General features: G+C 43.2%; 1 protein-coding gene across 4 annotated transcripts in view; it reads left to right on the top strand.

Annotated features, from left to right (window-relative positions):
• Nucleotides 1-18,018, top strand: part of abr (ABR activator of RhoGEF and GTPase) — a 133,891-nt gene that overhangs the window by 88,411 nt on the left and 27,462 nt on the right. For all 4 annotated transcript variants that reach the window (XM_080508799.1, XM_080508795.1, XM_080508796.1 and 1 more), the window contains 2 exons: nucleotides 1,001-1,098; nucleotides 1,205-1,336. In XM_080508799.1, coding sequence (XP_080364925.1) covers nucleotides 1,001-1,098; nucleotides 1,205-1,336 — 230 coding nt within the window. The remainder of the gene's footprint in view (nucleotides 1-1,000; nucleotides 1,099-1,204; nucleotides 1,337-18,018) is intronic.

Raw genomic sequence — 18,018 nt, forward strand, 5'->3', positions numbered from 1 at the left:
ATCTGTAGTAGCTGGGCCTGATCCCCCCCCCCAAAAAAAAAACAACCCCAAAACAAACTATTTTCACAATATTTTCATAGCTAATTTGAGAGCAAAGTAACATCCAAATCACTGCAATGGGCTCAGGGAGTGATGTTTAGAACCCTATATTCGACAAAATGATGGGGGGGAAAAGTTTCGCGCTCACAAAAATATGATTTGAACAGAAATGCAATAAAATAGGCAATTTCAAAGTTTTAGTCACTTTGCACATGCCTAATGGTAACTCATCCTTTTTGGCTTACATACTGGGCATCATTACATCTTTCTTATATATTCAAGTTCTCATTACGTTTAATTTCATATATTTGGTAAGTCTGCAACTCTCATAACGGCACTATAGCTCACATTATAGTTTTGATTAATCTCTATTACTTATTACTTACATTATGTTGTAAAATGTGTACTTTTTAGTACATTTTTCTATCATTTCAATTCAAAAGTGGAATGAAATAGTAATTTGTGTTCAGATGAACTTCTTCCTGAACAGTTTCATTCTCTTAGACTTGCATCTAAACTTCGTGTTTCCTTGGTGACACCAGGTAATAATGAATGGAGTTCATTAGAATAAACTCAGTAGTGAAGAGAACCTGTGAATCACACTATTTAGTAATAGTAAATAGCTAAACGTGTGTATGCTGAGGCTAAGAGAGCCGCTGACATGATGTGTAATGATGACTGTCGATGACTCAGAATGACCTCCGTACCATTAGAAAGGCTGTAAAATGTGTTTTTTGACGGATGCTCTTTCTTCAAAATGAGAAAATTGGAGAACCGGATGCTGGTAATGCGTCTCCCAGGCTCTGCACGGTGTGTTTATATGTCACAGTCGTTGCACGGACGCGTTGCGGAGCGGTGACGAAGCGGCCGGGGCGTCTAAGTGTTTGCTTTCCACTGCTCCGAAGCCGGCGTCGTTCCTTTATCTGATGGCGCTGTCCGTGTCCTGTTGTTTCCCCTTCAGATTTATACTGCACTCTGGAAGTGGACTCGTATGGGTACTTCGTCAGCAAGGCCAAGACCCGAGTCTTCAGGGACACCGCAGAGCCTCAGTGGAACGAAGTAAGTCAACGAGGCCTCCTAATATATCAACCTGGACCTAAAAACCCCCCAAAAAATGCTCGGGGCAACTGTTTTTAACCTGCTTTCTTTTTGCGTGGCGTCGTAGGAGTTTGAGATCGAGCTGGAGGGCTCCCAGTATCTGCGCATCCTGTGCTACGAGAAGTGTTACGACAAAAGCATGCTCAACAAGGACGACAACGAGATCGTGGACAAGATCATGGGCAAAGGGCAGGTCCAGGTAAGCGGGTGGCTCACCAGCACACCGCTCACACAAAGAGAGAGAGAGAGCAAGAGAAAGAGAGGGAGAGAGAGAGAGAGACGCCTGTCTCGCAGAGAGGAGTATTTCCAAACATGTGACTCATTTTAATTGGCTGTCTAGCCTCTGCGCACAGCGGAGTGGTTTTGTAGTGGGAGCCTCTGTGACGCTGGCTGGATTAATTATCTAAGGGAGAGTTTATTTGAGGGGGGGGTTCCCCCCCCGTCACGTTCTGAGAAATGTCTCGATGAAAATCCCTCGCAGGGTCTTGTTAACTACACACAGTGGTATTAGTGGCTTTTGGCATCGAGGCCAAAAAAATACCATTAACCGCTTTGTTTAAAGTTTGTAGTACGGCTCGAAGGAGCCTCATGTTTCTACTTTTTCCCCATTTGGTCGAGTGAAGCTTGACTCGTGTGAGTTTCCCGGCGCAGTTTTCCTCTTGTGCCGCCCTGTAAATCAATGGAGAGTCGCATTAATTAAGTGGGATGCGTCTATATCAGGGCTCTTTTAGAAAGTTTCCAAAGGTAACAACTGTTTGAAATCAGTCGAAAGATATGAAGATTGACTGCGACTGCTGCATGAAGCAAGACATTTTGTTGCCATAAATAAAAAAAGTATTGCTGGTGACAACCTCCAGCGGGAAAACACATCTTCCTGTCTCAGATATCAAGAAAGTGTGGCAAACATGAATCAGGGCTGCAAACTTGCAATTTTTTTCTGAGAGAACAAATCTTAAAAAAAACGTTTCCCCCTCGTATGACATCAAAACTTATTTCTAAACACACGATATGTTACAAAATGTTATTGTTAATCACATCAAAGACTATGACCACTCATTGCAATCCCTGCACCCTTTTCTGTAAGGAACTGTGTGTATATAATAGTCAACATTGCATTTATAAATATGGTGCTCAATTTGATATATTCCATTTTCAAACAGTTGTTTATATTATTTTTTTTTACTCTGTTTTCCTGGACACGTGCTAAAAACCTCCATTCATCATTTAAACCACTTTATCCAGTTCAGGGTCACTGGGGCCTGGAAAAAATCCCAAAACAGGACAAACATTCACACGTATGGGAAATTAATAATTCACATTTTTTCCCCCCAAATACATCATATTTAGTCGAGTTGTTACAAAACGGTGTTTCTGGGATGAAAACTCAGAAAAGAGATTGTAAAGTTCTTGAGGGAATGTATAGTTCTCCTACTGAAAGTCGACTAAAACAGCTTTGAAAGAGGAAAAAAAAAACAACAAAAAAAACCAGCTGTGGCATGTTTGTTGTAGCATTTCCTGTTTGTCAGCGCCGCTCTTTGTTTGGCTCATTCGGTTTGATGGTTTGTGTCCTCGAGGGCTTTTCCTTTCATTCCCTCTGGAGAGCAGAAGAAACGCAGCGTTTGTTTCTGTCTCTCCATCTGAAAAAAAATATATATATATTTTCCGTCGCTGGTTCAAATTCTACTTTTTCACACGAAACCATGCAGATGAGTGAATTAATCATTTAATCCTGTTTCTTAAATATAAAATAAACGTCTCTCTTTTTTTTTTTTAAGTAAGTCGGAACAGTTCATCAATGATTCAGCGTTGCAGCTTATACGACAGTAAAACCCACTTTTTATTAGTCAAGGATGAATGCTGCTGTTGTGAACATCCAACAACCAAAATAAAACAATAAATATATTTAAAAAGTGCCACAGGTTTGCTATGAGAGCGAGTGGCTCTTTGATATTTAAGAGGTCTTTTTATTTAATATTCACAGGTAGACGTATAATGAAAGGCAGGTTACACTCTGGACTTTCAACTCTGAGAACAATTTAGAGTCGCCAATTAATCCAACAAGCTGTCGAACCCAAAGAAAACTGATGCAGGAACAAGAACAACGTGGATTTTTTTTTTTCACACATTAAAAGAGGATTCATCTTCAGTATTCCCATTGTGAAGCATGAGACTGAATCACAGCAGTTGTTTTTTTTCTTCAGTTTTTATATTATTCCAGACTGTAAATTTGTTCTTTTGATGATTTGAGTTGTTTCATTTCCACAAGTTGCATTATTTAATCACATTCCAGCTCAGGGGCCACATACAGCTGAATTTAATCTGGAATGCACACCAATCAGTCAAATAGTATAATAATAACCTTTAAATTAAACTTTCAAGGTTTTTTCTTCCGCAGTGTTGCGGAGTATACAAAAATGTCTATATGTTTGCGAAAAGAAACAATTACTACCAAAAATGATGACATAAAGCTCATTTCAATCAACCTTCTGGTGGCAAATACGGTGAAATGTCAAAAAATCGCAGCATCACAAATATCTCATTTCGGTGTTGTGTCCGCTACTCTTAACAAATGTGTTAAAAGTCGATATTTTTCTCATATTTCACACCAATGCTCTTGATGAAGTTGATCCCAACCGTTTTTCCCCACAAAATAAAAGGACACACCCAAATAATAAAAACAAAAATAAAAGCGCTGGTCAGTTTCTTCGGTTTGTTCTCGATTCCGAAAACATCTTATCCGGCTTTCCCTTGACATGTGCTAATCTTGTTTTGTCCTCCCCTCTGTGACCCCCCCCCCCCCCCCGGCCCTCCCTCGAGGGAGTCCTGGGCTCCGGGTCGGGCACCGCTGTCTTAATACGCCGACGTACGATAAGTGAACCGTGAAGATTTATGTTCCGTCCGTTCGAGTGCTGGTTTATTATCACAGAAGTCAAATGAAATCCCAAGCAAAGCTTTTCCTCCTGTGTGTATGTGTGTGTGTGTGTGTGTGTGTGCGTCCTCTCGGCATCCAGGCACAGCTCACACTTGGAAGTCGGAGTTTTGTTACGTCACACCGAAACCGGTATCTCGTGTCACGTCGAAGTGGCAACCGAGGAATGTAACCGCAGTCGGAGAAACTTCCACTCGGACCCGAGCTGTTTGCTTTCTTGGTGAAGCTGGGTTTATAAGGAGCCTTCGCTGTTTGGCTTTCCTCTCCGGAGACCCTCTGATTTATTTAAGAAGCTTGTGAAACACTGACCGACCATAAATGGGCACATTGAGCTGGAAGTCGCCTTTTTTTTTTTTTTTTTAAATAATCCGCTGCTGTTCCTCATGAGAAAATATCCCGACTCATGAGTTTGTACTTCCATAGATACCGATACAAGCATGGAGGATTTCGGATGCTGTGAATGACACGGCGGCTTCATGCGGCGTTAAAAACACTCAGTGTCACATCAGTTTGACCGAGTCTCTTGTCCACATGGGAAATGCCGCCATCTATTTCCAGCCACACACCAATTCCCCTAAAGCAGATAGCCTCTGATCTCGGAGGTCAGGCTGCAAATTCGTCATTAAATGGCAACAGAGTCTGACTTATACACACCCCAGGCGTCTTTCAAATAGAGGCTTTAATGTCTGCGAGCAAGTTATTTAAAGACTTGATCCATATCAGCCTCGAAATTGCCATTTAAAGCCCCCGGTGTCTTAATTTTTTGCGGCCGACTCACAGAATTTTTAGCGCTGAAGCTACTGGCGGAACGAAGTGTCTGTACATTCGGTGTGAACTCTGTTCCACTTTCTTAATTAGCTTCGCTTCGGGACACCAGGAATTACGAGACCTGCGAAAGTCGGACGAGCGAGTTTGTCGGCGTCGTCTCTCCGCTCATCTCGGGGTGTTATAAGGTCGCGTCCGGCGGACTGGTTATGAGTGATAAGTGCAACTTCTCCCGAGCGACCCGCGAGCGTCGGCTGCTCGTCTTCGGTTATGTAACTGTTTAGGTTAACAGCCCCGCCGCTCTTTGTGTTTGCAGAATTGCATCATATCAAGCAGCTCCGGCGAGGCTTTCATGTGGTAACCCAACCCTCGTGAACCCCATCGCAGCCTCCCCCAGGCTTTTTTCGTTTATTTACATATTTATTTTCTTGTCTTATCGGGACAGGAACTTGTTGTCTTTCATGCACCCTGGAGCAGCCTCGCTCAACGGTCACTCTGCGAAACACAAAGCAAGCGACGTGTTTCGCGATTTTACTTTGGCGTCTTTGGTCCTTTTCCAAAATATTCTCATCCTTATTTTAGGCGCAGCAATGAATTAAATCAGCTTTTTTGGTCACTTTTGTAACACACAATGCTTGACTTGCACTTTATTTCATCAAATTCTCTGCTGATTTAATATTTTCCGAGAAAGTAGCGACGATGTTGTTAAATTTAAAGAGTTATGGTGAATTAAACTCAACACTTTGACTGTCTGCACTTGGTGTCCAGGTAATATTGCTTTTTCGGGCAATTTCGTCAGTTTGGACTTAATTCAACTTCAAATGTATCAGCTCCCCCGCATGAGGATCAACCTTTAAATGATCAATCTCAAGCTCTTATCTTTATTACAAGGTCACTGATTGCTGATCCTGAATGGTATATCTGAGGGTTTTAAGATAATCTTCTCTCTACCAGCTTTGGTTCACTGTCTGCCTCTCTGCTCCCGTTGTTTTCCTTTACTGCAATATATAAAGAGGCTTTTTGGTGCCCCTGTATAAAAGATAACTGACGTCAATGGCTGTTGCTGAGTCATTTCACTGTGTTCACAACCACCTCCTTACTTTACTGTATGTTGACCTGATCACACATGCTGGAAAAGTATCAAGAAATACTGCTGAATTAAATCCAATTAAAAGAGTAATTTAATACAACACAAAGCTTTACAGCTTTATGTTTTAGTAGAAATAAATATCATAACTGAAATGCAGAGAATTAAACCATTTTGTGTTTCAAGCGTGTCGAATGCAGAGACTTACTGCACTTAAACTGAGATTTTAGTTAAAGTTTAGCCAGATTTTCAGCCGCTAACTCGAACTTAACAACAAATCTCATTAACTTTCTATGAATTAACTACTGACAACAGTATGTTTTAGTTTAAAAAAGACGCAACAGTGAGCTTTACTCAAGTGATAATAGCTCTGCTTTACTCACATTTTAAATCATTTTTGCTTCATGTATTTTGTCTGGTCAGCCACTGAAGTTACTGTCAGAGGAGGATTTTTTCCGGTGAAAAAACGCTAACTGCAGATGACATATTTGTCTCGATTCAGACTGGAAGCAAAACCCCACCGCCCTGCCACCCAAATACCCGGAGTTCCTTCGCTGTACTGAATGTCCTCGTGTTCTTTTCCCTGTCCTGTTCTTTCCACGTATCTCTGATTGTCCTGTTACTCAAGAGTCGTGTATCACATGACTACACTAATGTACCCGTAGAAAAACACTCGTAACCTTTTTTCTCCCGCTATCTATGAAAGTCTGCACAGCCCCCCCCCCCCCCCCCCCCCCCCACCCCGCCCGCCCAGGGGGGGGCTGTTTTCATTAGTTTGTGTTCCAGGTTGACCACGCGTCAATCCCTCACCACGGCAGTGTTACTGGGCCCCAGTAAGCAGTAACCTGATAGTTTTGAACTGTTTCCCGGAGATAATGGAAGCCAGAGAAGTTGGGCATCGATGCTTTAAGGAAAAAAAAAAAAAAAAAAATGGGGTGATGAAGTTGTTTGTTCCTGGCAAGCTCTTAGTTTCTTCTCTGAAGCGGCCGGGCGGAACGGGGGTACACGCGTGCATTAGCCCTGCGTTACTGTAAAGCCGCGGGTGCAGAGGGGCTGTAAAGTTTGATGCGAGCGTCTATGTGCACTCTCATTCCCACTTAAGAGCCGCAGTTCCTTCCTCAACCTGAAGCATTAGATGCAAAAGTTTGACATTTACATGCCATGTGAGGGGGATCGTTGGCCAGAGGAACATTGTTTGGGGGGGTAATAGCCGGCCGCCCCGTATGGAGCACTCGCCGGGCTGCCGGTGCCGAAAGTGCAGGCTCGACGTTGTGATCTCATCGCTCAAACGAGTGCGGGCTGGTGAGTGAGCCTTGGAATATGTGGGACGTGTATAAAGAAAAAAACTGTGAAATCGTCTGTAAGCGAGCGGAGAAATTAACATGAAAACATCTCAACATTCCTGAGAGATTATATCTTAAAAGTACATAGTGTTTTTTTTTTTTTCTCTCCCTGATTGGAGCGGAGGTGTCACAAACTCGGCCTCGGGTCACATCTTCCGATGAGTAAACCTTCAGAACGGTTGTTCTGAGATAGTTATTGTCGTTTTCATGCTGGCGCTATTTCACCAAAAAATTAAAAGGTACGAGCTCTTACTGCTGCGTTGCTATGGCAACAGAATCACATCTTCACTTCTTGGATTCGGTGTAGTGTTTTGCCCCTGAACCTGGTTGGTCAAACACATTTTAGTTCAGACTCACATACAGCTCAATGTTATCTTGAGTGGGACAGACGGGTAAAACAGTCCCATAATAACCTTCAATATTTCAACTTTTACATTTTTTCAGTGTTGCGATGCAGGGTATATGCCATTAAAATGTCTACATTTGCACAAAAGCAAACAATTACTGCAATCTCAAGATAAAACCATTTTTAATGAAATCTTCTGGTGCAAAATGCAGAAAAATGTCCCCCAAAAAAACCCGGTTTCTTTTAGCTGTTGCATAATGCATGTTTCTACAAACTCACCCTGACGGCACAGCGTTGAGGCTAATGCTAGTGTGTTAGCTTTCTTTACAATTTTGGTTTGTCTCCATTGGAGCCTCTTTCAGGACGGTTTTCACCCACAGGCTTTATGTTTATCGCCCTAAAGGCTGTGGACAAATGATCTATAGCAGTCCATTTTTGGAGAAATTGTTGATGTCTCCTCTTTAATTTTTAATTTTGCAATGACATCACTCTGGTCGGATGAAGCCTCTGGTCGGTCCGCGGTTTAGAATATAAGTAAAAAAAGTTTTTAACAAAGCCTATAGCAACAAAGATATATTGTTTGTTTTTCTAACTGTAAAGTATTGAATTCTTATTTAGAAGTATTTCTAAAATATTTTTCATGAAATGCTTTTGTTTTTTTTTCTCTCATGAGAACAAAATCCTGTGTGCTTTTTATGGAAATTGTGTTTTGGACCAACGGCAAGTTTCTTTGTATGCAACTCCTGTGAAATATGTCTCCCCTCTGGGCTAACCGGGTGGTGGTATTTGTTTTTGAACATGGAGCTCGGTGGTTTTAATGAGGGTGTGTGGGTGTGTGTGTGTGTGTGTGTGTGTGTGGTATTAATACACATTACTGTCTAATAGGTGGTGTCATTTATTTAGTTTCTGGCCCCTGTCATTTAGGGCTGCGATCTGTCATGTTTTATACTACATACCCCCTGCAGCCAAACACACACTCACACATACACACAGCTGTCAACAACACTAACAGATGGGTCTGTGCTGGGAGTGTGTGTGATTGTGTGTGTGTTGAATTCCCCCGGGGACGAACTGAAGGCTTGCCTGCACACACAACTGGGTGATGGGCTAATGCATTGTAAATGATATCAATAACTTGAGCCTGCTGCATTACCTGGTGTTTATTAGCTCGTGGCTCCTTTGTCTTGCTCAGTGTGTGTGTGTGTGTGTGTGTGCGCGAGTGTGTGTGTTGGGGTGAGAGTATACATCTATACAGAAGCAAATAGTGCACAAATCCCCATCGCTCTTCTGCCTCCTAATTTACTTTGTTACTTCATGTTTCCTGCGCCGATATTTCCGTCTTTGTTTTTAATGACTCCCATCTCTCATCGTCTCTGCATTTTTCAGCATATGGCACCTTTCGTTTTCTTTAATGGATGAGCCCCAATTAGGCCGACGACTTCCTCATCAGACGCTCCTTGATCAGTGGAGCTGATAGCAGCGTTTTGATGGATTTGTATTTCATTTCTGGGTTGTTTTTTTTTCCTGTCATCTTTCCACCAAGCCGCTCCTCCGTCACAGCCCTTCACTTCGACAGCCTTTGTTCCCACTTAAAACATTCCCTGCCTCCCACTTGGGATATGCATGCCCTAAATAACTACATGCATCCTCAGATCACGCAAACATGCGAGATACCCCACTCTCCCTGTCTTTGTGAGTGGAATAGGAAAAGCCCCTGACCTGCCAAATCTCGTTTTTGAGCGAGTGTAAATACAAAATATATTGGATCAACATTTGTCCACTTCCTTCTTGTTTTTCTGGGTTTTTTTTATTTTTATTATTTATATGGCTGAGGAGGGGATTAAAAGGCACAAGAAAAAGCTGCTGTATATACTCTTTATGCTGGTAATTAATGTTGGGATTAACAAAAAACACTAACTTTGGTCATGGAGAGCAAGCAGACTTCAATTCAGTGTGTGTAGTTTTCTCATTATTTCTTAAATCTATCAACAGAGAGCATTTCCAGTCTAATTCAGAGAACTAAGGAATATGTCAACATTACAAGACGTGGAGATTTTTTGTCACGATAAGAATATAATTAACTTTTTGAACTTAGTTTTTATTAAAGTTTTACCAACGCAGTATTGTTGGTGAAGAAAAACAATGAGGTGAAGGAAAATGCTTTGTGAAATATCAAACGTATTTGAGGTTTTGTGCTTTGCAATGTGTTTGCTTGTCGAAACAGTAAAATCAAGTACAAGGTTCATTCATTCCAACACTGTAAGTCAGAGAGTTTAATTACAAGGGAGCATAATTACAATTATTTGCAAGTCAGTTTTAGGACATTTGAATTCATTAAATTAAAAAACTCAGCGTGTGTTAAAAGAGTTCTAGGACACTTTATAGTAGTTTTATGCTCATTTATATCAGTCCTTTAGTAACCAATTGGTTATCTCTCAATAAAATGGCTTCGAAAGATGAAATCCAAAGATTATTGCCTGTAAACCTTCACATACGGTAAGTGGAATTTTAAAGTCACAGATTAAAACAAAAATCACTTGTGCCGTTGCAAAACTGCTTGACTTTGCAAAACTGAAGTTCTTCAAACTCATGTTGCAACTAAAGCAATGAAACAAGCGCATTAGCAGAAGCAATCGGGTGTAATAGGGATCTTTTCTTGAGTTGTCATTTTGCTGTTGAGATACATGGATGGCTGAGCGATCAGGTAGCTGAACATAATGGGGAGCTTCTCAAATTCACAAATTCATAAATATCTGTTTTTTATGAAGATGAGTGTTTGCAGCAGAAACCCAAAGTATTTTACCGATTTTGCAGAATCTTTGTCCTCGGTGTTCTACTTCCACATGATAAAAAAATGAGGTGATGGGCTTAACTTTGTATTAGTATTCATACTGAGAGGAGCTTGAATGTCTTGAACTAATTACTTTCCAGTTTCTTCAGTGTTTTTACAGGTTTCATTCAAAACTATTAACTTCATATTTAAAGGGAGGAAAAACATGCAGTCTTCACTGGGAGTCAACCTTTGGAAGCCATGAAACGTCTGAACAATAGTTTATCTGTGTTTCGTTTGAGGCGTGTGGCTCGAAAAGCACCATTCATTTCAACTTTGACTAATCAGAAAAGAAAAAAGAAAAAAAACTGTCTGTCCAAATAGTGAGTCCAGCTCTGAAGTCGGGGGGCCTTGGGCAGACGTTTGATTTCGCCTGAGGACGAGGAGTGAACTGTGAACCGTGTAGAAGAGCACAGCGGAGCAGCTTCACCGTCGCCGTCTGGGGAGAATAAAGTGACAATGTAAAAAAAGGCCATTTAAAGGCCGGCGGGTCTCTGCGGGACCTCCATCACATTGGACTTTGCCCCTTTCGACCTCGCCCCACGTTTGCTCTCGAAAGGAAGGACGAGAGGGCTACTTTTCAATGTCGACAACAAATTGGTCCCCGTTATGACTGTTACGTAATGTTTCAGCGGAGCGTTTTTTTTTTGGATTGACAACAGATGTATGATTTCCTCCTATGAGTGTGCATATGTAGCACATGTGGTGAAGGTGTGCTGGAAAGAGAGATGGAGTAGGAGGAGGAGGAGGAGGAGAATAGCAATGAGAGCCCCAGATGGTGGCCAATTATGTGATGCTGGGAGTTAAAGTGAGAACAAAGGAGCTCATCACAGCCTGAGAAATGAAGTGCTCTCCAGAGAGACACTGCAAATTTCCCCATGCAGTTATCGCCACCGCCCCTTTTGTCTGCTGCAAGAGTCGGGGGTTCAGCGATAATTGGTAACAGTCCGCAAGTGGAGGTGGGTGGAGAGGGGGGGGGGCAGATGACACAAATTGTGTCGTACTTGAACACAGAAACTATCAAGACACCATCGTGAGACGGACAAGAGCCACTTGGTCCCGTCATGAGAGGTTTGAGGATTCGTGGCCAATCGGAGTCGGTTCACTTGGCCGTGATTAGAATTTCCCAGCAATTGTTCTCGATGTTTGAGCTTCTCACGGCGGCGAAGCCTTGAAGAGGATTCTGCTGCAGAAAGAGACACGGGGAACGAGCCATTATTAACGACAAGTAGTCTTTTAGTGGGCCCCGTACTGTCTTTACACTGTAGAACTGCCCTTCAAACGATACAAGGTACATTTGATCAAAGTGAAATCGTCTGGTGATTCTAAGCCGCCTTTTTTTGTGGCTTTATACAAAAACAGCTTCTCTCGTTTTCTGTCCTGGGGCCTAATGTTGCTGGAGCCCAGGGTTTTCTCAACCCCCCTGCCCCCCCAGGCTCTTCTCAAGCTGTTGAGTTACAGACAACAGATGACATTGACCGAGAGAATCATCTCATCCCTCTCATCACGTTTTCAGTCCGACTGCGAGGGATAAAGCTCATTTCATGCTCGGCTTTGCCGGCGAGGCTCGACCCCGAGGAGGACGACCTCGGCCAGACCTCTGGGGGAACCTTGTGGGAAACGCCTGCGTGGCCCGAAGGGACGAGTGTCCAGAGTGTTGACTTCAGCCTCGAGACGCTCCTCTGGCCTTGTTCTTCGCTGATCTGACTTTACCTCTTCCTTACACCTTGATGATGCTGTGAACTTGTGAAAATCTGGCAAAGCTATTCGAGCTATGGTTTCCGGCCACCAGGCTATATTTATTTCTTTTCACCTCTTTTCTTCCGTAACTGTTAACCTGTGAAAACATTTTGATAAAGTGCAAAAACAGTCCGATTAAAGTATCCTTTATAAAGAATATGGCAATAAGAACCAGCTCCAGGAACTTCAGAGCAGCTGTTTGCTTTTGGTCGAATGAAAGGTTAAATATAGGTTAAGATCGTGTGTGTGGCCGGGCATAATGTCATACCGGGGTCGTTCTCTTTAACTACGCCAACAAGCTGCTGGTTGCACCCAAACAAACTCCTGTGAGAATCAGTTTGTTTGTTTTTTTGTTGTTTTTTTTCAATCAAAAATCACCGGAGCAAAGTGAATGGCGCTCCGTTTCTCTCTGTCCTCCAGATTGCACTCCTTTGTCCTTGGCTGAGTGCTGGGACGCCGTCTTTCTGCACTTTCTTTCTTTCATAATCAGATTTCACTGGCAGAAGCCAGTCTCCGACCACCAGATGCAACTTTCTTTTCTTTTCTTTTTTTTTTTTTTAAATCCCCAAACCCCAGTGAGACCAGTGTACTTTCCCCTCTTTCCCCTCTTGTTGTTGTTGGCAGCCATCCGGCCAGTATTAAAGTCAACAGGCCTCAGCGACACACCGTGTCCCAGCTTTTAGGGGGAGCATGTTGTGACTTTCAAAGTGGTCGTTCTGGTAGCCGGCGCCGTGTTGACGGGTCCCGTTTCTTTGCCGTGGGCAGCCGGCGATCGGGTTGGGCAAGCGCGCAAGCTGTAGCTCTGGCGTTGTTTCACGCGGCCGCCCGTTCGGATGCCATAATTGTACAGGAACTTCAATGCTTTCCACATGGTCGAGAGCCGGGCTCCGAGGTTGAGCAAGCGTTTACCCGCTCTGCCTCTGCACTTCATTATGCAGCATGGTTGGTCCTCGCTGGGGAATGTGTGAGCTGTGCTTTCCTCTGCTTCCGAGTGTGCTGATACAGTCACATCTCAATAGTTGTTAGAAAAAAACCCCCCAAAAAACAGGTTTTTATGGACATTTCACTCTATTTTGCACCTGATTTTATCATTAAAATTGCCTTTATGTTGAGATTGTAGTCATTTTCGATCATAATTGGGATAGTGGAAATAGCCATTTTCATTACAACAAAGAAAAACTTGAAACTTAAAACAATTATTAATGCACTATTTTACCAGTCCGGCCCACTCGGGATGAAATTGTGCTGTGTGTGGCTTTTGATCTGAAATGTGTTTGACGTCCCTGTTTTAAAGTAATGATGATGCTGTTTTTGTTGCTTCCTGCTGTTGATGCCCGTCAGTTTGCTAACGACCTGCTGCATCGTCTACTGTATGCAAGCCTTTCTGAAGCGAGCTGTCTACATTTAAACATCATTTAAATACACAGGACAGAAAAAAAACAAGCCTTTTCTACTCTGATTGCTTTTGTTTTATCTTGACTTTTTTTGTGGTGTCTTTTTGTGGAAGAGGCTTCCTATTACTAAACTGAATAATAACAACCAACAATTTTGATGAAGAGGAAGTACAATACATCTCCTCCTGAAATGATCTATATCACATCATCTGTGCATTCAATACTTGACAATATTTGTAGGGTGAGCTTCATTAACTTTCTTCAGTTGGTTGTGTTTTGGTTGAGACGATCCAAGCAGAACCAGTGTGTGCTCCTTTTTTATTTTTAATTGCAAAGTCTTCATCCTGAGTTTCACTAAATGTTTCCCCAGAAACTTCCCCAAGAATCTGTCAGCTCGTATAAAGTGTCAGAGGGATTTATCACGTCTTGGTTTCCCATCGTACGACGTCGGTGGAAGCCGAAACCGGCAGAATGCCAATAATTCACTGCTTCCGAATGCCGCAGGTGCAGTTCGCGTCTACCGACGTGACAAAGGAACGGCGAAGGAGCAGCGTGAACATCGATGGCAGAAATAGAGTTTTATTGTCAGTTGCCCTGTTGAAAAATTCCAATAATACAAGAGAGATGAGCCTCAGTGCTGCTGTCCGATACGTGTGTGAGTGTGTGTGTGGACTTGATCCTCGCAGTCTTTCTTGAATTAACTTTATATTTCTGAGTGTGCGCCCCAGTAAGCCGTCAGATTTTGTACTTGATCCAATCTGCCTGGCCTCTCAAGCCACGGGAGCCTTCGCACTGCTTCGATAATTGAGTAAAAACAGGACCGGGCTGCTGCTGGTTGCACATCACCGCACAGGGAAGGGGGAAAAAAAAAATGCTGGTCTGAGTTCGCCACGTTCGCCAGTTTCTCCGATGCGTGTGGTTGATATCCGGTGTTTAATTTGTGTTTCCTTGGCATCATGCGAGGACGAAACAGAAGCCGACTCTTAATCAGTAGCTCCAGGTCCTGCAGCTGTTATTTTTGGGTTACCGCACACAGTTTTTTTTGCATGTTACAGCTCTGCGGCGGCATCTGCTCGGCTCCTGCAGCGGTTCACCAGTGCTCGCGAGCCCCTCACACACACACACACACACACACACTACACGCACACACACGGAGAGAAAAACAAGAGGACATGAAATCTGCTGGCTGAGAAAGATGCTCTTTCCCCGGGCTTGTAGGGAAATTCATAGCGAGTGCAAGGTTCTCAAAATAGTGCTTTTAGCTGGTTGTCATATCGGGAATTTGACCTTTAACCTTAATGTGAGTACGATCTGATTCACAGCGGTCCAGAGTCCATTACATCTCAACCTACCTCTGAATAAAGTGCATATGAAAGGATTTTGGATGACTTATAGAGTTTAAATCAGTAGTTTGAGCTCATGGCTTGAACCTGTGTTACCTCCCATCACATTCGACCCTCCTCTAATGACCCTACCATACTTTTTTCCTTTCACACGATCAGAGTTGGAAAAGTTTAATATAAATGCTGGGTGTCTCGGCTCCATGCCGCTCACAGAACTTATGACCAATCACTAATAAACTTTTTTTTTCCTTCATATACAAACTCTCCATGTCTGAAACGGATCGTGCTTTCATATCTTTGCTTATCGTGAAGGTTTCAAGTTGTTGTTTGAGTCCATGATCTCCCGTGACATTCCACTCTTCGTATGGCAGCACGGCGATCCGTGCCAGGCTTTTGATCTGCTTTATGACTTCCTGTCCCGAGGCAAGGGCGGGAAACTGCCCCTTTCCTGTTCTGTCTGCGCCGACCGCGTGAACCCCAGCGCGGGTGTGCTGATCGCACAGTTTTACATCAGACTTCTTGTTTTTTTTATTGGTCTATCAGGTAACTCAGCTTCCCATCCAAACCCAGGCTTTGGTTGAGCAGATTTTTTTTAATGTTTTTTTGGGGAGGGGCTGTATTAATAAGATAATAATGTCCCTGCTGTGCTGTGAGGTGTAACCCAGCAGGTGTTTACCTTCTCAACAGACAAATATCCAGCTGCCGTAACGAGCCGAACTCATAAAAACACATCAGGCTAACGGCTCGCTCACTCCAACTGATGTTTGACCCCTTTTATAGCCTTATTAAAAATGTGTTTTTGCACAGGATTCCTGACTTTTGACCCCAGTTTTGTCACTGCAAATTACACTGATGGTGATGTAATTGTTTTCGTGTGGAGGACGGGTTCGCGGCGTCCCCCCTGACTCTCGGCGTGGATGTTTTGAACTTGTCAGCTGTGCAGAAGATGAGATCATTACATTGCTGGTTAACTGGTGTTGCTGCACATTACATTGCTGGTTAACTGGTGTTGCTGCATAACAGGCTGACACCACATGTAACGAAGCCAGAGATTCAAACCAGCTCCTGCCTTTGGCACACAGTGAAACATTTAAAAGCTCCAAATCAAAGAATAGTTGACAGATATGAAATCGTTTTTAGCTTTTTTTTTTCCAATCTCAACCGAGTGTACCATCTATTTTCTCCTCAGCGTTCTTATTTTTTTTTATTGTGCAGTGAATGTGACCACACGAGTCGGCAGCAACTGTAACTACAAGTTCCCACTTTAAATAACCTTGGAGAACAACGCTGTTTAGTGCATCTCCGATGACAAGCGCTCCTCCTGCTCTGCTTTGCTCGAAGCAGCCTGTTGCATAACCAGTGTGTCGTGCTGCGTTCATCCGAGCAATGTTTTGAAAGAAAAATGTAAAAAAAAAAAAAAAACAGTCATCCCTGGCAGAGTGGTGTAAATGTGTTGGCGCCCGCTCCCAGCGTGTACCTGTTCCCTCCGCCGAGTCCCGCTTCCGATGAGCACAGTGGGCGTTCATGAGGTCGGGCACCTCAAAAGTCCATTTCACCGTCGACAAATTGTTTGAATTATGTAATGTGAGTTATATAATAGCTGGGTGAGACGCATTATACTGCATGTGTGTTTGTGTTCCCGGAGCTGCGGAGGAGTTGTTTGGGTTGATAGCATCTCTGCCTCCTTGTATCTTCCCCTCTTCCTCCCCCCCCCCCCGTTATAACCTGATGATGTCTTCACCCGGCAGGTCGGCTCCGGTCAGGTCGAAGCCGCAGACATCCGTCCTCTTTAATCCCGCGGACGACTGCTCGGTATCGATCAGTCACGAAACTTGTTTGGTTTCTGCTTCATCTTCTTTATCAGTGATTTGAAAGGATGAAGACGAGGGCGATTGAGGCTCTGCAGCAGGAAGGGGGGCAGATCAGTTCAGCTCCCTCTGCGTCAGCCCGAGGTGCCGTTCGGCGCCTCAACCTTCTATTAACGCTGTCACATGAACAACGGTCATCACAACAACTCAATCACTACGATCTTTAAGGAGAGTTGAAGCTGGCAGATTCCTCACGGACAGACTAATTCAGTTTCCACCCCTGAGTCGATTGAGTTTTTCCACCTACTTACAAGGCGCTGACCCTAAAAGTCTTTTCCTCCCAATAGGTTATTAGTGGATGAAGGTCAGAGAGGAGATGGAGGATTCTGTGACCAATTTAACTGACCCGGTTTTACTGAAAAGCGAAATATCAGACCTCGCATAACTCATCGCAAGGCCTTCATTATGTTTTCTTAATTCTAAATTTTCGACACAAAATCTATTATTTAGCTGAGTTGCGGGACATCATCCCAAAGTTTAAAAACAGAATAATCCAGAATGTAATGGTCCATTTCATGGCGTCACCTGTCAAGAGGGTTCTATTCACTTTATCGGTCCGTTAATAATTAATCCATCCAGGGTTACCGTGGAGTTGGGAGGATGGAGTCATCACATTTAACTTTGGACAAAAGGCAGGAAGCACTCAGGAAAGATCCGCTTCATCAGTCACGTCGGTTGATTTTACATGGCAATGGTGCTTATACAACACTAAAATACAGCATTGCAACTTCACATAATGACGCCATCAAACTGCATCTTTGGGGGGGGGGGGGGGGGGGGGGGGGGGTTGACATTATTAGATTACACATAATGAAAATGTCTGCAGACACGCATTATGCTACAGATATGACAACGTCAATCTGGAAGAAGGTTACAAAGGTTTTAATAAAAGATTCGTCTTTATTTCTAGTTTCTTGTAATCTAAACACTGCTGCTGCGCCGTCTTTAAAGCTCTAAAGGCTGCAACTTCTACTGTTATGCTGTGAAAGAAAAAGATTGCAAAATGTGCAAAAAATTCAGTCTTTTAGCAGAAAGTAAAGGAATCTTATATGAGTCCATTAGTGAGGTCAGAGGTCGCACGGGCAAAATAAAAGACGTCTTCAAAAAAGCATTTGACGCAACGTTCTGCGGGACAGAACGTCCAAAACTGTCAGAAATGGAGGCTCTGCTACAATGCGTCTTTTATAACGAGGAATGTTTTCCTTTCGTGCTGCTCAATAACTTAAATGCTGAAAG

The sequence above is a fragment of the Blennius ocellaris genome (assembly GCF_963422515.1).
Source record: "Blennius ocellaris genome assembly, chromosome: 14".
Taxonomy (NCBI): Eukaryota; Metazoa; Chordata; class Actinopteri; order Blenniiformes; family Blenniidae; genus Blennius; species Blennius ocellaris.